We start from the raw sequence: 27,252 nt of genomic DNA, 5'->3' as shown, positions 1-27,252 counted from the left end.
GGCCACATTAATCATCCGCTCATTTCGGGGAACACTTCTTCGCGGGCGATGAAAAGTAGGGGCGTTACGGTTAGGCGTACGTCCGTTACAACAGCACCGACCAACTAGTGGGCCAAGTGGTGGGATTAATTTAGTAAACATACGCACGTGTGCGAGCGAGCTGGGTAAGGATAAGCGCTGATGGATGAAATCGAAAGTGTAGCGTCGTGAGAAGCACTGGTAGCTGTAAATAAAAGCCCACTATTTGCATACGGGATTAGATATTATTACATGGAATATTAGATAAGGGTTGGTGTGCAGGGAGCAAACAGAAAGATCATTTCCATTGGCTACAACACTGTAAGACAGACTTTAAAAGTTGCCAAAGTGATTAACCATGCCTGTTTACCATGTGTGTAAAATCGGAAGTAATCAAAATATATTGGGAATATATTTAAAATGAAAAGAATAACATATAAATGCTCATTGTTTTATTTCTATTTGCATGTAAATATACATACATTTACACATGCATTTATACATGAACATTATTCACAAGTTGTATAACAAATAATGCATAAAAGTATACATATTACAATCGAAAGAAAAAAAAGCCTGCAATAAAGTAAGTACAATCAATTCAAAATTAAATCTTTAAATAAATACAATCATTTCCATAATCTCTTGCGCAATGCACAACGAAATGATTCAAATTGTGTTCGATCATCCAGACGCGCGCTAGACAGTCTGTTCGGTGGGATAAGGAATTACGTTACCATTTGTTTGCATAATAGTACATTTCTAATCGCTGCTAGCCACAACGTTTGTTTGGCAAACAAAAGCTCGCCCCCAAAATGTGAAGGTTTAAAGCGCGCCCGCAAACGAGTAAAACGATAGCATTTGTTTTGAGAATTCACCTGTTGGCCGGTTTACGAACCGATTGTCCATTAGGCGGCCGGCGAGTGATGTTCGGTCACTTTGCACCTACCCGGATACTACGACAACGTCGTTCGCTGCCTATAGTAGCTGCGGTTGTGCCACGGTTGTCACAGAAAGTGGGGAAAGGAACCGAAACGGGAACAACAACCGCATGAAGTTACTTTGCCGTTTAAAGGCCATTAATTAACGCAGAATGCAGGCGCGCACAGACGAATGACATCGCGTGAAGATCAGCCGTGACATACCGTGGTCACACTTTGGCTGGCGCACCACCACACACTGCCTCACTTCTTTCTGCAAACGAGGGCAATGTAGAGTGAGCGACAGAGAGGAAGCAAACCAAAAAAAAGCACGATCGACGAAAGCCCGGTTCAGCTGATGAGAAATTGGAATGTCACACAATGTGGCCATAGAAAAGAAGAAAAAAAACAACAACCGCCCCAGAAGAGTCACACTCGAGACGACTTTAAGCAAGTCGACCCTGCGCTAGTCGATCTTGGAGTCATTATTTCACTAACAGTACTTGAAGGTTGAGCACGGTTGCAATAGAAGTGGCAGCGCGATTTGCTTGTAAAATATTGGACACATTTGAAGGGGCTGCTGTCCCAGATTGGTGCAGTAAGGTCGAAACACTCTCGGAAAACTGTTTTCCACCCACCCGTTGTACACACACACACATGTTGTACACAAAAGTAACACATTTAAATGTACGCGTTTGTGTGTGTTTCACCCGATATCCTCTTTGTGGCATGTTTGTCTTTAAAGGGCAACTGCCTCCAACTGCTACCGTCGCACGAAGGGGTCGCGTTAGAACGGATCAAGCGCTCTTGCCGGTCCAGCCACCAGATCGAACTGCTCCATCAGCGTGGTCAGGTTGGCGCGCAGCTGCTCAATTTCCATCCGCTGCTGCTGTATGGTGCGCTGCTGCAGAAAGATGCGTTCCTTCAGATGGCGTACCTCCAGCGGACCATTACCCTCCGCTGCCGCCGGTTTGATGCCATTGGGACGGCGCATTTCCTCCGCATCCAGCACGATCGCATCGTCCACGCTGCACATGCGCCGATCGATCAGATGCACCACGGAACGATTCACAAACGTTTGCAGTGCTTGGTGGTACGAATGGCAATCGAGTGCGTTCGCCGATGCGTCTAGTATGCGTAGCAGAGGAAACCGCCGCACGAGCAGCCCACTGTCCAGTGTGGTTAGCAGGTTGTCGCGCACGCTTAGGTTAATCAGCTGTGGCAGCTGCCACCGTTCGAGCGGGAGGCTCGCGAGAAAGTTGCCACCGAGGTCTAGGTGTGTTAGTGCGGGCAGCTGGATTACGGTTGGCGTAGTACCGAGCGTCTTGATGTGATTGCCGCACAGGATCAGCTGGCGCAGCGCTGGCATGGTGGCAAACGTATCCAGCGGTACGTCTTCGATCAAATTGTCACACAGATTGAGCTCGTGCAGCTGCGTGAGATGTTCGAAGTGTGCGATAGAGCGAAGTTTATTCATCTGCAGCCGGAGGTAGCGCACGATGTACCGTGCCCGTGGGTCGATTTCCACCGTCCGCAAACCGTTGTCGCGCAGATAGAGCTGCTCGATCGTGCTGGGCATGGTGAGTGTCGTTACCCGGGTGCCCCGTGCGAACACCCGTAGTACTCCCGCCTTGAACAGCTGGTTGTTGAACGTGTGCGTGAAGTTGCCGATGGAACCGTAGATGAAGCCGAGCTGCCGTACGCGGGGGAACACACTCGCCTGCACATCCGTGTCCATATGTACAGTGGCGTTGTGCAGCTGGCACCAGGATTGGAAGTAACTATCACAGGTATACTGCCGTACGACGGCACCATCGACGGGTAAGCCCAGGGCAAATATCACAATCACACACTTACTGTAAAGAAAATATCTCTAAGTGTTACAAGAATTTTGAATATCCAAAAAGAAGCCACTTACAGCAAGCGCAACACAGTGATGGATGCCATCGTACATGAGGTTAGATGTGGATTCACTCCGTATAACCTCACACGTTGTTTGCTTCCGCACTCGGAGGAACGACTAGCACAATTCCAGCTGTGAAACCACTGCACTCACTGATCAGAACCGCATCTTCCATTAATGGTGCCGTATTTAGCACGCTCTATGATGCGCAGCATCCGGAAGTTGGCTACCATGTGCCCCCCATGAATGCATTCTATCGCACTTGCAAACTGGCCTGACGGTCACGGCCTACTGAGTTAAAGGCTAAAGCGCACACACAAACACGTAGTTCGTTCTACCAACGAACGTGGCTTTGCACTCTAGCGTCTAAAAGCGGCGCAGTCTACTAAACTTATGACACCGGGCCAGCACCCAACACGCCACAATCATCAACGCGTCGATCGTGCGACGACGAACTCACCTGACTTGGCGGGATATGCTAGCGCACAGCCCAGCGACTAGGCCTCGGTCCACACCAAGCCCCATATTATCATGCCGAACTGCTGCAACAATTCCCCCACTCAGTGATGGCGGGGGACGATACTCTCAACATCTAAGCGAGAAGCATTTTTCCCATTCAACCCAACTTCGACGGCTCTGGTGGTGGTGACGGCGACTGCGATTGTTCGTGTGCGATTTGGTGCAAACCAGCCTCCCAGCTGGGTAGTTCCCCACCACAGCTGGTGCGCTAGAATTCCAGCCAACCCTGTGCAAATCACGATTTTGCCCATTTTTACACGGAGACTGACTGAAGGCTTCGACGTAAAACAAAAAAAAATCGAGACCGACACAGCATGGCGTGACTTTGGAACCCTCGATCGGGAATAATGATGGAGCGGATGGTAGGGTTTTTTTGGCCGCAAGTAGTGGGGTCGTTTCGCCGTCTGTCTGGGTGGATTGTTCTAATGGGAACGGTAGCGCCCAACGGCGTCGGCTTTCGGGGGTTGGCTGGCTTGAAGTATGAGTTTTCCGGGCATATTTCAACCCAACGGAGAAGGCCAATTAAAGGTTTCCGAAACGTCGATTAAGCGTACCGACCGGTGCTGGAGGCTTGTGTGCTGTGGAGAAGGAACAATTGTTGGGCTCGCTTACTTTCCATTTCCATTTTTTGTTATTGCTTCGTTTGTTTGCAAGCGCTGTGCAATTGCACGACTCGTAGTCTGCATTTGCATAGCGTCTAGATCGATATATATATACAGGTGTAGATTATGGAAACATAAATGGTAACGCAGAATATTGTGAAGAAAATAAGAGAAACCTAGAATATCTGCGAACAATGAGAAAAACCAAGAATATTCTAATACCTAAAGGATTTAAAGGAATTTCTAATAGCTTGGCTAACAACCTAGCTCATCAACTAAACGTAACACGTTAAATTCGAGAATCACACTTCTCGCCTATTTGTTAGCACCTCAGGAGGGCAGCAATTTGGGACCATAGCTGTTCCTGTTGTAAATTGTACAACTATAGTTTACATAAACTAAGGGCTCCTAAATTAGACGCAATTATACGATATGTTGTCCATGCTAGCGTTGGGAGATTCAGGATTCGGAAGAATCGAAGATTCAATCCCTAGAAATATTCGATCGGATCGGATCCCGTTTGTAGGATTTGAATCCCTAAAAAATTCCTTTGCGATTGGGATTGGGATTCGTTTGGGATTGGATTGGGATTCTGATTGGGATTGGGATTGCGATTTGATTGGGATTCTGATTGCGATTGCGATTGGGATTGGAATTGCGATTGAATTTAGAGGCTGTCCCCGAAATACGCTATTAATGGGGGTCGAGAGAAACCACGTATCTCTAATTTCGGAAGTCGAATCACGCAGTTTTCAGGCAAAATATAACAAATGTTCGTGTAATGTAGCATTTGATGAGAAGTTATAGTCACTAAATAAATTATTTAATTTGATATTGAATAAAGGGCCGCGTCGGGGACATGTACTAATTATGATGTAAGTACTGCAAAGTTAAATGATTTGGAGTAAAACTGAATGACCTCTTATTCCAGCTTTAACTAATTCACCCCCTCCCACCCCGCTGCAAACTAGAATAAAACGCTATACGACATTGAGATTGGGATTCAAAGATTCGAATCCCTTCTGAGATTCATTTTTCCCATCATTAGTCCATGTACCTCTGAGTGGATAAACGCTCTTGAGGCAATACAACGAAAATTGATTAATTTCACTGCACGCAAACTAGGCTGTATTAACGAATCTGAGTTACCCGCCTTTTTATGTTTTGATAATAATAATAATAATAATAATAATAATAATAATAATAATAATAATAATAATAATAATAATAATAATAATAATAATAATAATAATAATAATGATAATGATAATAATAATAATAATGATAATAATAATAATAATAATAATAATAATAATAATAATAATAATAATAATAATAATAATAATAATAATAACAATAATCTTCTTCTTCTTTTTGGTTCAACAACCGTTGTCAGTCAAGGTCTGCCTGTACCCACTTGTGGGGTTGGCTTTCAGTGACTTTTTTGGATTATCCTCATAGCAGGATACTCAGTCCTACGTATGGCTGCACGGTCTATTTAGGACTTGAACCCATGACGGGCATGTTGTTAAGTCGTGAGAGTTGACTACTGTACCATGAGACCGGTTTAATAATACTAATAATAATATTAAGCAATACGCCCAAAGCCGTTCTTTATGAATAAAAATAATAATAATAATAATTATTATTATTATTATATTACAACCACTGATAATAAAAAAATGTAATAAAAAGAACAAAAAGAGTACCTTTAAATGAATGGTAAAAACATGTAAAATTCACTCTCCGGCGCCACCCACAACTGGCACTGACATCGCCGTTATGACTTCATTTAAAACATATCCACTCTCGTGTTGCCACTGCTCTTTCGTCTCTGTGGCAGGCGAACCACCCCTCTACCCCCATCCTGCTTTTACATTGATAAGTGGCCATTTGTAATTTGCGATCGATGCGACAAAAAAAAGAAAAGAAAAAAAACAAGACATGGAACGCGCTGCCGCCGGCCGGTGTTAATATACCCAAGTGGACTATGTTACGCCAACGCGTTACCGGGCCATGTCATTAAGAATATTTCACCGAGATTTTGCTGCTGTACCACGCTGCCGACAACTGACGGGAAGATGTAGCCAAAAAAAAAGGTCACCTCTCGTGCTCCCGCAGCGTTTCCCACTGTCCTCCCCGAGGGAAACGGTTTCAACAATGTAGCATGAGAAATGTTTCCCCCTAGGGAACGGTCACTAAACAACGGCCAGAAGAAAGGGCAGCAATTGGGTGCGGGACAAACATTGCGGAAAATGATTGATGGACTCCGGGGGAGTTGGTTCCGTGTCCGTGTAGGTGTCCTACTCGTTTCACCTCCCTTCCTTCCTTCGCTTTTGCCTATTTACCTGTGTTGTTTTGCCGGCGGCCGGATAGACCGGCAAGATGGCACACGGCTAATTTTAGGATGATCACTGTGTAACATGATCAGGTGCGATGATCGTGGACTCGGTGCTTAGCCCGTGCCCTGCCGTACCATTCCGGACGAGTGGGAAGCAAGCGGATGGCATATGCATGTGAACTTAATTAACAAAACGGGGTCAAAAGTGGCCGGTGAATGTACCTTCGGGACGGCCAGCGTGTGGCCAGCGTGTAGCAAAGCAAAGGAAGAATGAAAAGAAGAAAAAACGAAAACACCAACCGACAGGATACATTCCCGTGGTATAACTGCATGTTGCTGCGACTGCGCTAACGCCAGGTTCGTAAATGCTTCGGTTGCGGAAATTCCAATTTGGAGTTTGAAAAACAGGTGTAAGGTTCGGATCTATTTCGATTTGGTGTTCGAAAATGTGTACAAACATATGCATCCACAATTTTGAGTCACTTGAAATGCAATTCAAACTATCCAAACCAAGAATAGCGTTTAAAGTAGTGGAAGGTAGAGAGATCTATCGGATCACGTTACTAAAGGGAAAGGCTAAAGCCATACTTCCCTCGTCGACTCTTCAGTAAATTAATACTAAGCGGAAATGTTTCTATAGTTTATTTTATAGGGGAGAGAGGAAGTTCCCATTTGTCATGACGAACAGTGGACCGTGTTTTGTATGAAGCCAGAATTCTATATAAGATACAGGTCGATACATCCCTAAGAAACTGACAAATGAAAGTAAGTAAAAGAAGTCTTTGTTTGGCAGTTACCTTGTCCAGTTTGTTTCTTTACATGATGCATGGGATGCTGCATCCATTTAATAACTTTTAGATTTTTTTGTCCTAAATCCTCTTTAAAGCGATACTGTCTACAGATATTTCAAGTGTAATAATTATTAATGCATACCGGACCCCGAATAAAACACGTTTGTAGCCATGTAGGCAAAAACATTGTTAAGGTAAGGTAAACATGGAATACATATGTTTGACAATATAGGTATGATAGGTAACAATATAGGTAACAATACTTCAAAAATCATTGTAATAAGTCGCTTTTGAGTAATAGTCCCTAACACGTGATTGTTTGATTTGGAGTAGAAGTTTAAGTATCATAAACTTATATAAAATCTCTCCCCAGTATCGTACTATACTATCTTATGATATTAGTTTTACAACAAAACTGTCACCTCAAATTAGCTCAATTTAGTTTTTTAGTGTTGAATTCAGAATTTCATCATTATACAGCGATTCATGCTACGGTCAAGAAATAATAAAATAAAATATTCAATGTGTCCTTCGAAAATCAATCCGAAATGACTAAAATTGTACTTTTTTTTCGCTACAGGCTACTAATGCATAAATCACAGATTGTAGCCGGAAAAAAGAGCGATCCATGCGATTTTTCCCATCCTCCCAATGATTTTGTGGCGGTCATTGAACCGTGAAAGTGATCGTAACTAATGCGTTTTTGAGAATGTGCAATCCATCTTCACCGGCAACGTGCATTCCGCCCGCTTTTCCCCCTCCCCCATTCCTGCGTGTCACTTGCCATTTTCGTGTGAGATGAGGCGTGCGACATATCGTGCACATCCCTTGGTTTTAGATTCCTTGCTCTTTTGCTGTCCAACACCCCCGACACACCGGCAATCACACAGAATTTCGTCTGCATGTACCATTTGTGTGTGTGTGTACTGGTTTCGTCTCTCTCTCGCCCTCCGATCACCAAAGGATAACTACACTGCACACGGTATGCCAACGCAGGCACATCGGACGAGCATCGGTTCGCATCGGGTAAATTAAAAACAAGAACCACCCCGCCAACCCGCCCGCCCGACCCTTCTCAAATCGGTTGCAGCAAATATGTTTTCCACTAATGAGCGACCGCACACGCCAGTGAGCCAGCAGCACTGGTAGTAGTTGCCGTAGCGATTGATAGTGCGCGAATAGTGAAGCGTTAGAGGTCGGGAAGGTCTTACATGCTGATGGTTTGCGGTGACGGTACATGAATTAAAATTTAATGAACACGACGCGATAGTCGGCTGTGTGTGGGGGTTTTTCCTTCGACCACCCGCGTCCCGTGTGCAGGATGATCGGCTGCCAATGGACATTGGCGTCTGGCACGCAACTGGAGTGCGGAAGGTTGGTGATCATTTTTCTTTCGATAATTTACCAACACACCACGCAAAAATATCTGTATCACGGCTTTTTCGTTAATTAGTTAGCATAATATTAAGATGTCGCAGAGGGGGTAGGGTGGCTCGAGGCCACCCTTATCCATCATCACCGTACCGGTTAGCCAGTAATGAAGTCGTATCCGGTAGAGTAATGCTTGTTAGTAATTTGGGTAAGCAAAAATCGTTACTTCATGAGCAACAGCTAGTAAGGGATAAATTTGGCGATCGTGCTACATACTTCTAGCTTGTCGAAAGGTTTGTCAGTTTGTAACTTACCGATCGGCTTGTGCGGTTGCCGTTGGTGATCTCTAATTTATTCCGAGTTTTCGATTTACTTATCCAACAGCTGGAAAAAGGGATTTAAAAAAGTTAGTTTAGTATTCAAGTATCACAAAAATAATTGCGTTAAAAATGTGGTTAAATCCACACTCCACATGATTAACGCGATTCAATGCTCGAACGGAATGAAACGAGAAGTTTCATCGTTATGAGATTCTTTGGGACACGGGTCATCAAAGTTACACACAAGAAATCAGATAAAATGTTTCAAAACCCCCTCGCAAAACCATAATGCACCTCACTATGCACCTTCATTGATGTTCGTGTTGGTTGCAGCAACAAATCCTTAGCGTTTTTTTTTGTTGTTGTTATTTATAGCACATGATCTAAGTGTTGCAGATCATTTGTGAGAATCGAAGAAGGAAGGCGGGCGGTCGTACAAACAATGCAGACATGAAATTAGCACCTCAGCGATGGTTGCGATTCGCGAGTCATAAAATTGGGATGGGAACTGTAATGATTGTATCATCTCGCCTTTCACAAACAAAAGAAAAGGCCGCACAGGCATGGCCATGTAGTAGTAATAATGTGTGTGTGTTTTTTTTCCAAACCCAAATTGTGTGAGTGTACAGGAAACATACATCTTTGTTACTGTTCATGTTTTCCTTTGCTTCCCCCTCACGTCAATAATATCCCCATGACATTGATGCCTGCTCTTGTTTCTGCACGTTTCTCTCTTTCCTCCTCCTGCCGTTTCGCGAACAAGGTACTGCCCAAATGAATGATTACACATTTTATCATCCATTTCCTATTTTTTACACATTACTGCACACACGATCGCGTGCTGCGTTTGTGTGTATGCTTTGACGCGCCGCCAGCAAACGAAAGAAACGTCATAAAGCAAAACCCGTAACCGCACTCGCAACCGCGCGCCGTCCTCAACTTACCATCATCACATTTCGTGGTGCTTGGTTTTCCCATTTCCCATCAACGAAAACCAAAAAAAAAAAAAAGACTCGCCCCACCCACCACCAGAGAATGTTTGGCCTCAACCTCGCGAAACAACGCACGATTAATCAATTCTTCTGCAAAAGCAAGCATCATCCCCGCGGGCCCAAGTGACAAGGTCGAGGAAAATGAGATTTTCCTCGCTGCTCCCCGCTGCTGATGCCATTCATCCTGCAGTTCACCACCACCACCACCACCACCACCACCGACAACGTTAATGCTGGTGGAGGTTGTTGTCCAACACGGACGCGCGTTCGTGTTGGGAAAATGTAAAGATGAATGTTTGGTGCTTTTCCCTTCAGCGATCCACCCCGCACAGTAGAGGGTAGAGTAGCGTGCTTGTCTGTGTTTTGGTTTACCTTTGAACCTACTGGCACGAGCGTGCGCATCTTCGCCGTGTCTCTTTTTCGACACCTTTACCAACACACATACACAAAACCCAAGGGTTTTTTAGGATGATCGTACGCCGCAACCGAACCCCCGTGTACCTCGTCCCATCCATACACCGCTGTTTGAATGTGGTGTTTTATTTTCCCTTCTTTCTTGTGTTTGTGCTGGGGAAAATCGGTTTGCCCCTAGGAAGGTGGACGCCACAGCCGCACTTCGAAGATCGGATCAGTCGCGATTCAAGCCGGACCGAGGATCGACGAGCTCCGTTCGTACGACGACGACGACGACGACGTGCAGCATCCCGTACATACGAGAGCTAGAGTGTCGATCGGATCGGATTTGGAATTCGAAAAGCAAACGGTGTGATCTAGTTGAAAAGAAAAATATTTAGATAGGTCTGTGTGCAACAACGACTGAAGGGTGTAAAACAGAGTGTAATTATACGTTGATATGGGGGGATGTCATTATCGTGGATGAGATAGTATGGTTCCTCTGAACGCTTCCAATCAACTCGGGATTTGGTGAGAACCGCTACAAGTCACCCACTGACAGGCCCACTCCACCCAGGGGACAGACAACAACTTATCCTCGTGTGATAACGACAGCTCACTCCGTTCCCCGAGATAATGTGTTTTTGAAAGAATAGGTGCTTCTAATCGGAAACATGTGCACCCCCGGAGGCAGTGGACGTATCTATCTCTCACCTGGCATCGGTGATGTCTGGGAGGTCGTCCGGTGATAGCAGCAGTGTAATTGTACGTTAGCTTGTGCCCAAAAAGCAGCTGCCGCCAGCTTTAGTACGCGGTGGTGTACCGATAGAAGTGCAACCGCGATTGCGCGGTGAACGTGAGAGGATCACTTGAAGATCGTCCCCAAACTCCAATCCCAGTGCGCAACAGTTGAACATAGTGTTCCAGACACTCTTCTACCTTGATTCTTTCGTAGAGAATAAAACAACACAGAAGCGTAAGGTCGAATTTCGTATCAGTGTCAGTGCGATCGCGAAAGCATCCCTCCTAACGAAAGGTGACATACGGTTTCCAAACGGTGAAAAACTGTCACCGTTCCGGTCCGGCCACCGATCGTGAGTAGCGAGTCAGTGTCACCGCTATTTGGAGTGGTTTTTCGGTAGGTTATTTTTGCGCCGGCAGTGAAGAAGCAGCTAAAGAAGCAGTGATCCAAACCTGTCTCGTGGACGATGGCGATCCGTGTGACAAAGAAATGCTTCCTACTGTCCACGCTCGGTGTGTTGGTCGTGGCAGCGGCACTGACCGTGACCCTGGTGCTGGTGCTGCGGGACGATGAAGAGATCAGTGAAACCTATCGCTTTGCAGCCAGCTCGATCGAGGTACGTCTCGAGGAGCAACCGGACCATCGGTACGTCCTTAGCATCCACCGAGGTAAGACAACGTCCGTGGGAGACGGGTGCAACTACACTCCCATTCTTGCCCTAAGTGGCATGCAATCTGTTTATTTTCTTTTCCTCGCAAGTATAGTATAGTATGGCGGAAGTGGCGTTGCTCGCACCACATCATCTCATCTCGTACGGCTGAAAGCAATAGCATAAGGGGTGGTAGTTACGGTTAACTACACTGGCGGGTGGATGGATAAATAGCAGACGTGCTTATTATGTCTGATGAATGAAAATAAACATGGAATTATATTTATTCTTGCCCCTATTCCTTCCAAGCAAAACAACATGCTGTTTAAGGTGGAAGAAATTTGGTATTATTGCCTTCATGCAAGTTGCCAAGGATGAACAAATAATCACACCTTACAAGCATCACTCCACATGTTTAGTCTTTGTGAAGCAACAACTTGCATTGCATTCCACTTAGTAGCCTCTAGTTTGTTTGCATCAGCATTTGTTAGCTTGCGAAACAAACAAACCTTGCACTTTTTACCCACGCAAACAAAATGCGATACAAATCCAAAATGACAAACCACAAACCTTTACCATTCAAGTACCAACCAGAGACGCTCATCGGAACAGAGTCCATCCAACACATCCGCCAAAAGGCTGAAAGGCATCTGTCGATCCATTTGCCGGATATGCATTAAGACGAACGATAGGGCGATATGCATTTGGCACAGGGTTCAGAGTCACAATGTCAAACCCACCTCCACACGCACCAGCTCATCCAGAGTACGCTCGTTGCAATAGTGCAACAGATTGTAGATGGTGCGCCCACAGAACGCTGCGGTTGTCGATCAACCTTTCCCGCTGTCTGATTGGCATCACTCGTCAAAACTTAAATTCGTTGGCTACCTTTTGCACCCGTGTGTGGTGTCTGTGTGTGCGGTTTGTTTCCCGCGCCGTCAAGAACACTGACATTAATGTGTGGTGAGAAGAACGGGAAAGGAATAGGGATAGTGCTTTTGCATAAATCAAACATTTTGCAGTTGATGTGTGATTGGCCACCGCCCAACGGAGTAACTTGATCGTCCTTTTTGGGTGGGATCGGAGGGATCGCACATGTAACGCTAACCCATTAAGCGAGGGAGAGCGATCTCACGGGGTAAGTGCGCATTCTTGGTGTTCTGTCTATCCATCCATCATTTGCAATGCTTTGCCGTGGTCGGTGTCCATTATGAATGTTGCGAGATTTTCAAGATCTTTTCAAAAGGTTCTCAAGCTACCGGTTTAGAAGAATTGTCATTACCGAAAATAACGAATTGTAGGCAATTTACTAGAAAAAGACATAAGCTAGAGTGCAACAAAGCCTTGTTAGAATGGAGGATGGGAAATATTATAACAAGTAAAAGAAAACCAACTTGAATTGAGGAGCTTTTTGATGGAGTAATCCACAATTTTTATCCTGAACGTGTCAGTTAAGCAAGTAATCCGAACATCGAGTTTTAAGATAGCAGAAACCTTGAAATACAGTCGCTCTTTGAGTTACACGATTAGCAACTTTTTCTGAGAAAATTATTACCTAATAGTTTTCCAAGTCACTTTCCATTATAAAAAGCATTATTCACTGTCTGTGAGATATTTTTTCAACAGCTGTCACACATTTCATTTCTAAATAATTTTTCAGTGCATTCACATGATTTTTAACACATCACAAATATGTATCAAACGTAGTCTAGCTTGTCGCGCATTGGAAGAATTAAAATTGTATTTGTGATTCTTCGCGGTGAATATTAATGTGCACATTAGAAAATGAATTGGAAAACTCTGTATGCTCAAAGTACAAAAATATAAGAAACCTATAAAACAATTCATTTATTGCCTTAAAGTTTAGATCCTCTTTTTGTAATGAAGGTAGCACGAATATAGCACATTAACAATGGTATTTGCTTCTATTTTTTACACTCAGAAAAATAATCCAGGGTTTCTTCTAATCAGCATCGGAACGCTCGATCAAGATCAAAAGGTCACGTTTCATCTACCTTAAGTGTTAATGAAAAGTTACTTACTTACTTATCCGGCGCTACAACCGCTATGCGGTCTTGGCCTGCCTCAGGAGTGTCCGAAACCGCTCACGGTCTCGCGCTTTCGTCTGCCAGTCCGTTATGAAAAGTGAAAAGTTACATTTTCTCTTTACCAAAACACTCAATTCGCGATCGTGTCTGATCCAAAAGCGGATGAATTATTTTGCAATCAAAGTAATACCTAGCGTTTGGTTTGCACTTTTGCCGTGTGATACTGTTTATTTATCTCTCTTCGTCTTTGGCACAACAACCGCTGTCGGTCAAGGCCTGCTTTTACCACTAATGGTCTTGGCTTTCAGTGAACTGTTGGTTAGCCATAGCAGGATACTGTTTACTACTTTATGTTAAAAACAATTGCAAATTGCTCCCCATTTGTAAATGGTGTAAATATTACAGGGTTTTTACTTGATTTCGCAAGCGTAGCAACATTTAACGCAACTGCCGCAATTGACAGGACAACGGCATCAGTTGTTTACGGAACGTCATCACGCTTAAGGCAACCTTCGCTCTTGATATCACAAGCGCGGTACACAATATCACAACGGGTTTTGCGGCTCGAAGCAATCATTTAACCTCCGCCTTTAGATGTTTTCAAAGTAATGCACACATATGAAAATCGAAAGTGCCGAGTTAGGCAAAAGTGTTCGTCCCTTATAATTGTGAATATACGTAAAAAATTATTCTCGATTTTTTCTCTAAAACTTGTAAACAAATAATTTTTCAAGCTGTCCATTGACCTGAATCCGTTTAAACGCATGTAGTTGAATACTTGCTTGGATCCGTAGTACTGGAATTGTGATATTGTATACCGCGCTTGTGATATCAAGTGCGAAGGTTGCCTTAAACGTGATGACGTTCCGTAAACAACTGATGACGTTGTCTTGTCAATTGCTGCGGTTGCGTTAAATGTTGCTAAGTTTGCAAAATTAAGTGAAAAACCCTGTAATTTCATAACACATTTACTTATGGTTCCACGCAAATTAAAGCTGATATGTTTTCAAAGATTGTAGCTACAGTGAAAATATCAATCAGTCATCATTCCATTCATGCTCACATCAAATTACATCCATAACTAAACGCAAAGGCATTTTAACAACACTTCTCAAGCAAAAAAAACCCACCATCAAATCATCGACAGTAACTCAACAAGTCACATAATGGACGCATAAACAGATAACAAAAAATTAGTTATCACTTTCCCACTCGAATGGTGACAAAACATGCACCCGAAACCCCTAAAACAGCAAGCAACTGTGTACACTCGGATGATGGACGAGACCGATGGATTGCCATCAGTCGTCGGATCTGTCGGACGTCCGTTGTTGTCGATGTCTTTCGGCTCCATACTGCAGAACGCGCCATACCGCCAACAAACGATCCGTGACAGGGCCGAGACACGAAAACAGAAAACATCAAGTTAACGGCCAACGTTCGTGTGGCAGCCACCGTTTGTTTCGTTACAAGCCAAATTCTCCGGGGCAATTGGTTGTGCGGTGCTGATGCTGGGCTGATGTTTACATTTCTCACTGATTGATGGACCCACTCCCCATCCCCCGGCCGTTATGGACTCCCCTCGTGTTGTTCAATCTGACAAACGAAATGAAGATCGCGCGTGAGCGTGAGGTTAGCAATCCGAACGGTTGTGTGGATGCTTTCCAAACAACTTAGCATGTACGATCCGAACAACCCCTGCCTAAAATCGGTGGTTGTTTTTTTTTTCGCTTTTGACTACAGGGGGGATTAATTTTAGAACGATCTAAAACTGATGCCAAAAGTAAATTGCTAGCCGTTTCCGCCTTCCAGAGACACACCCCACGAAATTCCGCTGTAAAGTGATTTCGTTCGACGATGCACCGCATATTTTCCTCCCCTTTCTGTTCCCGTTGTGCCAACGTCGATTGGTTTGGCGCCGTGGCTTTTGGCGACAACCTTACCCATTCTACCGTATCAGGTTGCCACACGCCAGATACGATTAGGAGGAAAATGGATCCATTGCTTCCCTCGGTGTTTTTCTGTGCAGTTATGTACTTCCAGTGCTTCCCAAACTTGTTTGACTGACATTCCATTTTAAACAGTTAACACCAATAAACACAATAAAATAAAACATCTAAAACAGCGCTGCACCAGACACATACGGTGGTCGAATTGGGGAATATTATGGTACATTTATATTGCTATTTGCATTACTGAATTATAGAATTCTCCCAATGATTATTCTTGTAGAAACAAGATGCGAAGCAAAAAACTGTACATATAAAATAAAGTAGAGTTGGTTTAATGTTTACCGTAGAAATCAGTTTCCCCGTAAGTAACATAAAAAGTGGTGAATTATGGTTGTAATAAGATTAAAACTAAAATTACATTACACTACATGATATAAGCACAAAGTACCATTTATGTAGCATATTGCCAAATTTGAAGAACATAGATTCACAATTCACTCTACAGACTTTTTTTATATTTTAAAATTTGGTTTTAAATGCCAGTTTGTTTGTATACCAAACCTGACAACATGCTCGTAGCGCATTAAGCATCTTATTTGGACCGAGATTCGTATTATAAGAAGCATTGTCTATGCTGCCATGGAGACTAGTGGTGGGAGCTCGGAATCGGACCTACCCGATTCTGATTCCGTGTTGGGAATCAATTCCCGAGCCGAATCCGGAGGTGATTCCGGAGCTGATATCGGAGCTGATTCCAGAGCTGATTCCGGAGCCGTTTTCGGAGACGATTTAGGAGTCGATTCAGGAGCCGGTTACGGAGTCGAGTCCGGAGTTGGCTCCGGAATCAGAATCGGCTCCAAAGTCGGAATCGCCTTGGGAATCGCAATTTGTTCCGGGAACGGAATCAGAATTGATTCCAGAATTGGAATTAGCTCCAGAATGAGAATCAGTTCATGAATTGACATAAGAAGTTTCAGAAGCGAAATCAGTCCGGGAATCTCCATGAGAATGGATCGTTTACAAGTAAATTTTGATTCTTTGCGGCTTTCAATACGTTGCACCATTGGTTCCAAATGTCTATTCTTATGTGGTTGCCGAAACCGACTCCGATTTCGGAACCAATTCCCATTCTGGAAACGAATTCGATTCCGGAACCGGTTCTAAATCCGATTCCGGAACCGATTCCAATTCCGATTCCAATACCGGCTCCAGTTCCGATTCCGAAACAGGTTAAGATTTCGTATCCTGAAACCAATTCCGGAGCCGAATCCGATTCCGGAACCAACTCCCAAGCCAATTCCGGAACCAACTCCGAAACCGATTCCGGAACCAACTCCGAAGCCGATTCCGGAACCATTTCCGGAGCCGATTCCGGAATCGATTCTGGAAACTGATTCCGGACCGGAAACATTTGATATATTAAATGTACCATCTATCTCTATTGTTGGGCTTTAGGAAGAATTGTGAATTCCACACGATTGCATCTTTTTGACTACATTGATATTATCTTCGTTATCGATCAAATCGATCTTCTTTGTCAGATTTGGGCATACAAATTAAGCCTAGGAAAATAACTTGAAACCATCTTCATATAGAAACGATTTGAAATATTTGATATAAATACATGCAACGACTACAAAGTAAACTAGCCATGGCATATAATTTGAACTGAAAACTTTCTAAGCACTCTCTTACTGTGAACCTGTGTTGTAAATCGCATCCTTACAATCGGACAACATGATCCCATTATCAACTCGGGATGGCTGCCTATTTGATGGTACAATCTAGCTACCCCAAACCCAATCGCTATCACAATACGGCTGTGGTAGGGTCATAAATATTCGCTACACACATAAATTATTCCAAACAATCGTTGTCAACAGTTGACGAGAAGTTGTCTAATGCCCTCCACCACCACCTGATTCCACCGATAAAGCTGACCCATGCCACTGCTATCTCCGTGGCGGCTCCCTACTGTATGTCACCGATTGTTACCAACCTACCGATCTTAATGGAGAAGTTTCCATAAGAAACGCTTCCCTGCATTGATTACGCTGCATTGAAAATGAAGGGGGAAGCAAAAGCGACTCAGGAAGAACCAATCGCAACCAGGAATGCGTTCAGCACGTGACGTGCTGGCCGTGACAGTTGGGCAAGCGCCATCGTACGCGTCATTTGCAGCCGAGTTTCGTGGTACATTTTTCATTTCGCAACCGCACGATCAAACACGATCCTGTGCACGATTCGGTTTGGTCTGCCCGCGCACACAAACACCATTTGGCTCAAGAATCGGCGAAAAATGGCCATAATTAATGGGATGTGTTCCTACCAGCCAATCACGCCGGCTCCTGCCCCATTCCCCTTCACAAAAGTCGTGGCCCATAAATCTCGTACCGCATCCCCCGCACCCCCCTGTGTGAGTGCTCTCGAGAGCGCGCTTTCTAGCATTGAAGTAGATCAAGAGTTGAGGTGGTTCGTTTCCGTTTCGTTTTTATTTAGCCATCGCTTTCCCATACCACACTACACCACAACAGCACACGCCAATGGAGACGCATGGTGCATGAAAGGATTAAGCGCACAAACGCTTGAAATTAATTTCGCTTGGGAGAAATTAATTATTTCTCTGTGGCATACTACAGCCCCGATCATCGGGGGACATACTGTGACCGAGAAGGTAGTGAGTAGGGCGTGTGCTCCCGTTAAAAAACGTGATGATTTATGAACGATTCTACGTCGGGGCTGATGATCTAAGCGACGATACGATACTGGAATTTTAGGACCTCTGTCTAGCTTAGCCGATCTCATCGATCCACACCGGCAATATCTGGGTCAGAGAGCTTCCCCAAGGGTGAAACACTAATGGCGATGGATCAAAGCAGGCTTGGGTGGCGCTGCGTTTGCACAGGCCAAAGGCTGGAAGGAATGTGAAACATTAATTTCGCAACTGATTTGTGTGATGATAATGCACAGCTGGTTTACTGTTTCGGCGGTTCCGTCAGTTTTCTGCCGTTTCTGTACTTGGAATTGAAGGATTTTTTACTTCAGCAGAGCACGTTGGCACATCTTTGTTGTTATAATAACAAATAAGTTCACAAAATGTTGCGATAAGCTGTTTTGATTGCTTTTTGTGGGAGCAGTGAATGTCAGTTTGGTCATATTGATTTGACACATTTATCATATAAGTTATGGCAGTTATAATTTGATTTTTTTAAATAAATATAGTATCATAAATATTGGTTAAATTTCATTTTTGGCTCTAATCTGACCTGAAGCTATACAACAGTCAGTCCAAAAAGTATTCGTCTAGCTGAATATTTTGCAGAAAAAGGCGAATTATGGCCACAATAGGCATGGGGTGGTAAAAGTAATCATGGGTTTGATAAAAGGACCATCAATAAACACGTTTTGCTAAAAAATAAGCATTTAAATAGTACTATATCAACCAAAATACGTAAAAAACTAAAAAAAGTCGTTTGATGGGCGCGCAAAAAGTATTCGTCCATCAGACTTTTGGCGTAATATGCGTAAGAAAACAAAGGTTATGGAGTCAAAAAATGTCCTGATCTTGTTTCTTATTGCATTTATGACTATTGGTGACTACTTGCACAACGCAAGAACTCATTTGAACCTTTAAAAAGGCGTAGTTTTGATCCACACATCCTCCAAGACTTGTTCCAATTATTCTCTGGTAGAAAGATTGCATTTCTGGTCCACGTGGCCAAGTTCCATTGAAAAATTGGCAACTTATATCATATTGAGAGTCTACTAAATCATTTTCATCCATTTTTTTTCAGCAGGTTTGGCGCTTTGAGCAAATGACAATGCTCTGTATGTTCTCCAGCTTGACTGTTCTTGAAACATGTGGTATTTTTTTAGTACAATTTCTCAGAACTAGCACCCAAAGTACTTAAAAACTGCAAGAATATATTTCTTCATCTCATCTCTTATCAATTTGAATCATCTAGCTCACCTTTCCTCCATGAGCCCTGGTATAATGACACCATGGTGCTACCGTTACACGAGATTTTGTTGCTGCATCTTAGTAGACTGTTTTCGCTACAGTAGACGTCGGCCGTATGACCTCGGCGATTTAAACATGTTTTAATATGTTAGTAGAGCCTAATTTGAAACAATTTCTTGAATTATTTGATGCACCTTAATAGATTTGGCCACTTTCTGGGTATGGTATTATTCAAACAAAACATGTTTGTAACAACTCACCCATTCAAGCCATAACATGACCAGCTACAATGAAACGCAGTATGATCCATCAACCAAATGTGACCCATATATTTTGCTGATCTTATAGGCCATCATAAAATGCACTGATTCCTAGGTAATATTTGATTTTTTGGACAGTAAACCGCCTCTTTCGTTAGATTAACCGTCAAGGATGGCTGCCTTCATGGCAGTTTGTCACAAAATTAGTGTCAGAAAATGGCCAAACGTTGATCAAATGAAGGAACGAAGCCTCCCACACATTTTGTAACCTTAAAAAATGGGTAGGATAGGTTATGCATAGGATTAAGATACGATTTGCGCCTTCATGCTCCAATAATTTAACTCCCCCGCTTTTAGTGCCTCTCTGACCGCTTGAAGTGCAATTGAAACAACAGAAATGCATTATTTTAGAAGGAAGTCACCAGTAGATTGATAATAATACATTTAATTCACGTCTACGTAGTGTTTGTCCAGCGTAAATAATTAAAAAGCTAGATGGACGAATACTTTTTGCGCGCCCATAAAACGACTTTTAGTTAGTAGTTTAGTAGTTTAGTAGTTAGCCCATAAAACGTAGTTTTTTTAGTTTTTTAAATAATTTAGTTGTTATTGCACTATTTTAATGCTCATTTTTAGCAGTACGTGTGTTTTGATGGTCTCTTTATCAAACCTCATCATTACTTTTATCGCTCCATACGCATTGCGGCCATAATTCGCCTTTTTCTTTAAAATGTTCAGCTAGACGAATACTTTTTGGACTGACTGTAGCTGTTGTAAGCACACGGACTGGTTCGATAAATCCGGTCTGATTATTACGTTTCAAATTCGTTTCAATTATGCATCGTCAGGGGTGGTCCCGTGGTACAATCGTCAACTCGAACGACTCAATAACATGCCCTGGATGGGTTCAAGCCTAGAATGGACCGTCTCTCCTTAGTACGGATTGACTGGCTGACTATATCTGACTATTATCATCAGGCTGCGAGGTAATGAATTAAATCTCGAATGCCTGTATAGACCGGCATGTCCGCGTAGGATGTTGGACCAAATAGAAGAAGAAGAATGCATCGTTATGCTCTTACATTTTTTATCAGTTGTAGAGAAGATAAGCTCACAAATAAAAAAAAAAACCATATGTTCTACATTCTCAACCTCTAACACCAGGTGACGATCGCGTGCAAAGGATCACCTTCGATCATGACTTCACGGACGACTCGGACATCGAAACGTTCCCGAAAGGTATGCGACTGTACGGTAACGGTCACAGCGTGGAAATTCGTGAAGTAGAGGACAGCGCCGGCTTTGCCTACCTCAGTATCTCACGCACCCTGCGCAAGGGCCAGATCGGTAGCGATGTGCTGCATCTGCACGATACGTTCGGGGCGGAACAAACCCCGCTCCACTGGTACGGCGGCCCGGAGCTGATGGAGCAGTACTATCCGATCGAGAAGCTGCGGTTCGACGACTACCCGTACATCACGAAGGAGCTGCACAGTGCGGCCATCATCGAACGCTACTGGCTCAGCACGGCCGGGGTGTTCTTCTACGTCGACAAGGAGGTGCCACTGTTTATCGACCAGAACGATCAGGTGCTACGGTTTACCGCGAAAAAGGAGCTGCCCTACTACACGTACGACGACGAGTTTGTGTTCAACTACCGCATCGGTGTAGCGGCCGATGCGCGCGAAGCGCACCAGAAGGCGGTCGAGCGGGTGCTGAACCAACCGGTAGACATTCCCGACGAGCGCATGGTACGGCAACCGATCTGGTCCACGTGGGTGCGCTACCGCCGCCCGATCAGCCAGCAAACGGTGCTGGACTTTGCGCGCGAAATCAACGCGTACGGGTTCAAGAACGCCCAGCTCGACATCGACGATCTGTGGGAGGTGTGCTACGGATCGCTCACCTTCAACACGATCACCTTCCCGAACGTGACCGAGATGACGGAAACGTTGCGCGAGATGGGTTTCCGCGTGACGCTGTGGGTGCATCCGTTCATCAACAAAAACTGTGATCCCTGGTACACGGAGGCACTCAGCAAGGGGTAAGAGCTTCCCGTCCTGCATACGCAATTCCAATTTAAATTAAAAAAAAAACCTTCCTACTCCCTCTTCCCCAGTTATCTGGTGAAATCGCACAACGAAACGATCGGGTACAACACCAAGTGGTGGAACAGTGGCGAAAACGAGGCGTCCTACATCAACTTCAACAACCCGGACGCAGTCGAATGGTACCGGCGGCGGTTGCGCGAACTGCAGGAGCTCGGCATCGACAACTTTAAGTTTGACGCGGGCGAGACGAGCTGGGCACCGGCCGATCCCGACATTGAAGGACCCACGGCACTGCTACCGTCGAGCCAAACGGTTAACTTCGTGCGCATGTGTGCCGCCTTCGGTGGCATGATCGAGGTGCGCACCGGTTGGGGAACGCAGGATCTGCCCGTGTTTGTGCGGATGCTCGATTTCGACACACGCTGGGGCTGGAACAATGGGCTACTGTCGCTGATACCGACCCTGCTGCAGATGAACCTGAACGGCTACCCGTTCGTGCTGCCGGACATGATCGGTGGCAACGTGTACGGGGACGATATACTCACGAAGGAGCTGTTCATACGCTGGCTGGAGGCGAGCGTCTTCATGCCGAGCATACAATTCTCCAAGACGCCGTGGGATATTGATGAGGAGGTATGTTGAGAACAAGGTACGTCATCCTATGGAATGGTATCTAACCGCGACCTCCTAACGCTTGCTTTCACAGAGTATAACCATATCGAAGAAATTCGCTCAGCTGCACGAAACCTACTCAGACTACATTATCCAGCGGATGCGACTGGCCGTATCGCACGGTACACCGGTGAATCCTCCCATCTGGTGGCTCGATCCAACCGATAAGATCGCCCAAACTATCTACGACGGTAAGATCGAAAGGACAACGATCCTTTTGAGATGGGGTGTTTTCTTCTTCCTTCCATTTTAATGCTCCTTTCCTAATGTTGCAGAGTACCTGCTCGGGGAGGACATTGTGGTAGCACCGGTGCTGGCGGAGTTTGCTACCACCCGGGACATATATCTGCCCAAGGGTACGTGGCGTGATGGCAACACGAACCGCGTGCACGAAGGTGGCCGATGGATTTACAACTACACCGCACCGATGGACACGCTGCCATACTTTGTCTCTGCCACGTTCCAGCTAAACTAAGCGGGGCGGTCTGTCGCAACCAAATTATGCTAGTTCCTTATACAAAGCAACGAAAAACCGGGTTCCGAATTTGGATGGTAAAGTAAGCAGAACACATAGTGATTTATATTTACCTACTATTTTTCCATCAAAAACCAAAATAAATTAGAAACTATTGACGTACATGGGAAGGGAGAGAAATGTATTTTATTGCTTCTTTTTTTTTTTTGCTCTTTAAATTATAATCTGAAACAGGTCGGTCGTTTTAAACTACCTTACAAACACATTGCATGTTGTGTTTAGTGCATTTTCTCGACGCTGCTCACCAATCCTTCACCCAGGATCTCAAAGTCTCGCACTAACGCATCGATATTCAGCTGCAGTGTACCGTCGTTCGTAAACTTTCTTCCATTTACGTTCGATGTCTGGGGTAAGAGAAATGAAACCAGCATAAGCATTGCATTAACACACCCTCTCCAACGCTTGCCATGCCACGTGCACTTACCGTAAACGGTTTTTCTTCCAATGCTTGCGGACGCCACAGGACGGCAATTCGATCACCGCCACACGGGTCGTAGAAGAAGATGGCAAACTGCCCATAGGCTTCACGAAGCTCTTGCAAATAAGAGCGCACCGGATCGAGCCCCGCTGCCGGCTCTTTGTCCGTCGAGTTAACTGACCAACCCGGCGTCTTGTGAACGCCTATTTCATGCGATTTGCGTATACCGATCGGCGTCACGATGTGGGCATGCAGGTGAATGATGACGTTGTACCCTTCAACCGATGGTTCGAAGAAATCCTAAACAGATCACACAGAATGCAATTCTAAAATCGGTCCCGTTTTAAGAGTTTCACTACCACCCCGCGCGGCACTACCATACCTGAATGTTGTTGCGAAGCGTACGGAAATCGGTTTCCACCAGCTGTGTGGCTGCCTTAGCAAGCAGCGTCACCCGGTTCAGTATTTCTAGTGTTGGCGCTCTCCGTCCAAACAGTCCATACTTTCCCGCATCGCACGGCGTTACGATTGTGAGCGGTGGGAACGAATGGCGGCGTTCGAAAAAGTCCTTCTCCAGCTCGTCGATCGTTTCGCTCGACAGTTTGTCGGTTAGGTTCACCACGATCATCTCTTTGCTCCAGTCGGTGGAAGCGATAAACTGCAGCCAGCGCAGGAAGCCCGTCTGCGGTTGTATCGGCGGCTGCAACGGTTGGTTTAAGTACAGCGCAGCGAGCAGCAGTTCCGTACACTCGTCCGGCCAGAGGTATGGATCGATTAGCTGCGAGTAAAGCCAGCGTTTCGCAATGGCAGCGACGGACCCGAAGGAGAAGTACTGCTGATGCAAACCGTGCAGGAAGCCGGTCAGCTGGGGCAGGATCGTGGCCCGCATCTCCAGGGCGACGCTTTCGTCCGTGTCCTTCTGCAGGCGTGTAACCTTGTTCGCGGACAGATACTCGCGAAGAATGCCTATTTCGCGCTGATGAATAATCTCGAACCGGAATAGGTATTTTTCTATTTAAACAAAAAAAAAAGTTCACTTAAATACCTTCAAGGTGTTGTAAGGCTGTGAGTACTGCCTGTACCACACTTACCAAAAAGCACATCCAAATAGTCGTTGTATGCTTGGGCCTGGACTTGTCCCTTTAATTTCCGCGAGGTGTTCACATCCTCGGCAATGCGCAGATAGAATGCCGTTTTCAGGCGTCGTATCGCTTCCAGGTCGGCGGGCCATTTTCCACTAGCCGCCAGCTGGATCGTAGCACGGATCGGTTTCCCACTGAGAAATACCGTCTCCCCATTCGTGGACTGCATTCCACTAGCGGTCGGCCGGGGAGGATCTGGATCAGTATAGCGAAACACCGGATCCGTTCCAGTAATTGCATTGATCGTTAACGGCAGACGTTCCAAATCGCGCATCACACGTCCAAGCGTATCGAACGTGCGGATGACGGCTAGCGAGCGTTCCTCGATTGTTTCGTGCAACTCCTGCACCGGGAACGGTGTTACCGCGGCCTCGAACTGTTCCGCCAAATATACGATCTTGTTCTCCGGCATATCGAAATGCGCTTGCAGCAGAAACTTCACTATCGCCCGCACGATCAAACGCTTCTGTCCGATCGGGTCGGACGTTTCGCCCCACACGCACGACTCCGTGATGGAGCCGTCCTTGAAGCGACGCAGCTCTGCCTTGCCGTGCCAGAACGAGCGGAACGCTTCGCTTGCCTCCGCATCGATCGCTTCCGGGCCTTTATCGACCAGATTGAACGCTTCCGAACCGTTGAGCGAAAGTCCAAGCGCCAATCGTGGCTTTATCGGCATCGCACTCTCGCCCTCTTTTAGAGTGCTAGCAAGCGGGACCAGATAGGCGGCACGCGCTCCCAGCCCTTTCCTTAGCAACCGTTCGACCATGCGCGTGAAGAGTGCCTGAGCGTCACCGAAGTAATCGAGCTTTTCGGCGTCCTCGGCGAACGATTCAATCGTGGCAGTGACGAGCTTGGAGTCGTTGACCATCACTATGTGATCGTACTGGGCAAAGGAGGGATAGCTTGCTAGGAACAGCGCCAGGAAGGAGTTAATTTGGCGGTTATCAAGCAACCGTATCGCCAGTGCACTCTCGTGCCGCACGCGCCGGTACAGATCCACCGGCAGATTGGCGGCAAGGTTGAGCGTCCCGAGCGGATCGATAAACACCACGTCGTAGTAGCGGAAGAAGGTGACCAGCATTTCGCGGCTACTGTTGTCAAAGGAAATTCCCTCCTTGTCCCAGCTGCTGCCCGCCAGCTGGTTCCAGAACAGTCGAATGATCTGGTAGCTGCTCATGTTCGGGTAGATGCGCTTGTTCTGCAGCAAATACGCGACGTAGAACGTGACCAGTGCGCCGTCGAAACCGTACCGGCCTCGGTCGAAGTGCCGCTGGCGTATCCACACCTTCAGCAGGACGATCGCTTCCCGCACGCTCTCTGACTGGATGATGCTTTCCAGCAGCTCTACATTCTTCACCAACCGAACGTCATAAAGAATGGAAGTGTTGTAGTGCGGGGTGGGAAGGTTTTCGTACTCCTCCGTCGATACCGTTTCCGCCTGCCCTCCGATCATGGTCGGTCGCACGTTGTTCCGATGCGGGAGGAACCGTTTCTTGGGAAATTTGCTACTATCGGCAACTACGTGCAGTTGAAAGTGAACCTTCCGTGCGAATCGTTCATCTGCCGGTTCCATTACGAGTACCGGCTTCGTATGATCGCCCTTCAGTGGCTCGAAACGAATGTTCGAGACCACCTTATCGTTTCCCGCCTGCTGCAGCAAACGTTCCGCAATCGTGCAGAGATAGTGCGCCCGCTTGCAGTGGTAGCGCAGGTTCAGGTAGTCCTCCTTGTGAAGACACTTCTCTGGCATGACCATAAGCAGATCTACGACCAGTGGTTTCCCGAACGAGGTGCGCAGCATTCCATCGCACCCACCTATCACGCGCACCTGGTGCTGCTGCACATACCGGAACCGTTCCTTGCCGAGCACTTCCTGCGCGTGCTGCATGCTGGCCAACGGCAGTGGAAATTGCACACCATCGTACTCCAGCTCGTGCAGCCACCGGTCACTGGCACCGTCTTCTATTGTCTGGAGAAATTGTTTAAACTGCTCCACCCAAACGTGACTGAACCGGCCCACCTTGGACGGCACGCGCACCTCCTTCAGCATTTCCTCCGTCTGCATGCGGAACAGATTCGAGTGATAGTAGTTTTCCGTTTCCTTCAGCCGGTTTATCTCCTCCATGGTCGGCGGTTTGTACAGTTCCTTCATCTCTTTCAGGCGCTTACGGTGGGCTTCGTCGTCCTCGTGTGCGACCACTTTGCGCTTCAACGCTTTGACGGCCTTCTTCTTCGATGGTTTTGGAGCACGCACAAAGGCACCACTCTCGTGGCCGCTGTCCATGCTGTCGCTTTCCTCCCCGGAAGCGTTTCCGTTCTGACCGGCACCATTAAGTTCGCCACCGTCGTCGTCATCATCATCATCCTCATCGGTACCGTTGTCGACCATCGAGTCGTACGCTTCGTTGTCCGAATCCACGGGCACTTGTTGCTTCTTGCTTTTCTTTTTCTTCAACAGCACCAAACTGCCGCTCGGTTTCTTTTTCACTCGGTTCATCCTCGCTAGGTGGGAAATTAACACTTTTTGCTAGCTAAATACTCACTAATCCGGACGCGCGAATGGGTGCAAGTGTGCCGGGAAAAGATCTTTTCGCTACGCGCACATTGTTTTTATTTTGACAGCGCTGGAAACATGCGGTGAATGACAGGTGA

At 45.8% G+C, this 27,252-nt stretch overlaps 3 protein-coding genes across 3 annotated transcripts; 1 reads left to right on the top strand and 2 right to left on the bottom strand.

Moving 5' to 3' along the window:
* Window positions 1–453: 453 nt before the first annotated feature.
* Window positions 454–3,312, bottom strand: LOC120895716. The gene is made up of 2 exons (XM_040299283.1): window positions 2,857–3,312; window positions 454–2,794 (listed from the first exon to the last, which is right to left on the bottom strand). The coding sequence occupies exons 1-2, from the start codon at window positions 2,883–2,885 to the stop codon at window positions 1,726–1,728; spliced, it is 1,098 nt and encodes a 365-aa protein (XP_040155217.1). The 5' UTR covers window positions 2,886–3,312; the 3' UTR covers window positions 454–1,725.
* A 7,079-nt stretch (window positions 3,313–10,391) lies between these two features.
* LOC120900252 (myogenesis-regulating glycosidase-like) lies at window positions 10,392–23,150 on the top strand. Its single transcript, XM_040307014.1, has 5 exons — window positions 10,392–11,580; window positions 20,947–21,826; window positions 21,902–22,466; window positions 22,540–22,696; window positions 22,781–23,150. The coding sequence occupies exons 1-5, from the start codon at window positions 11,379–11,381 to the stop codon at window positions 22,978–22,980; spliced, it is 2,004 nt and encodes a 667-aa protein (XP_040162948.1). The 5' UTR covers window positions 10,392–11,378; the 3' UTR covers window positions 22,981–23,150.
* On the bottom strand, window positions 23,141–27,219 carry LOC120900246 (nucleolar protein 6). The gene is made up of 4 exons (XM_040307001.1): window positions 24,550–27,219; window positions 23,841–24,469; window positions 23,465–23,758; window positions 23,141–23,384 (listed from the first exon to the last, which is right to left on the bottom strand). Exons 1-4 carry the CDS (start codon window positions 27,095–27,097, stop codon window positions 23,259–23,261), a joined length of 3,597 nt encoding a protein of 1,198 aa, XP_040162935.1. The 5' UTR covers window positions 27,098–27,219; the 3' UTR covers window positions 23,141–23,258.
* Between the last annotated feature and the right edge of the window lie 33 nt (window positions 27,220–27,252).

The sequence above is a fragment of the Anopheles arabiensis genome, chromosome 2 (assembly GCF_016920715.1).
Source record: "Anopheles arabiensis isolate DONGOLA chromosome 2, AaraD3, whole genome shotgun sequence".
Classification (NCBI taxonomy): domain Eukaryota; kingdom Metazoa; phylum Arthropoda; class Insecta; order Diptera; family Culicidae; genus Anopheles; species Anopheles arabiensis.
This window is presented reverse-complemented; position numbering and strand designations above follow the sequence as displayed.

Excerpts from the sequence above, each read along its gene's own strand:
- LOC120895716 (XM_040299283.1), bottom strand. The coding sequence starts at position 2,885 with ATGGCATCCATCACTGTGTTGCGCTTGCT. Across the intron at positions 2,795-2,856 it reads ATCACTGTGTTGCGCTTGCT|TAAGTGTGTGATTGTGATAT; the intron begins GTAAGTGGCTTC and ends TTTTCTTTACAG.
- LOC120900252 (XM_040307014.1), top strand. The coding sequence starts at position 11,379 with ATGGCGATCCGTGTGACAAAGAAATGCTTCCTACTGTCCACGCTCGGT. Across the intron at positions 11,581-20,946 it reads CGTCCTTAGCATCCACCGAG|GTGACGATCGCGTGCAAAGG; the intron begins GTAAGACAACGT and ends CTCTAACACCAG. Across the intron at positions 22,697-22,780 it reads CGCCCAAACTATCTACGACG|AGTACCTGCTCGGGGAGGAC; the intron begins GTAAGATCGAAA and ends CTAATGTTGCAG.
- LOC120900246 (XM_040307001.1), bottom strand. The coding sequence starts at position 27,097 with ATGAACCGAGTGAAAAAGAAACCGAGCGGCAGTTTGGTGCTGTTGAAG. Across the intron at positions 24,470-24,549 it reads CTATTTGGATGTGCTTTTTG|AAAAATACCTATTCCGGTTC; the intron begins GTAAGTGTGGTA and ends TTGTTTAAATAG. Across the intron at positions 23,759-23,840 it reads CGCTTCGCAACAACATTCAG|GATTTCTTCGAACCATCGGT; the intron begins GTATGGTAGTGC and ends TGATCTGTTTAG.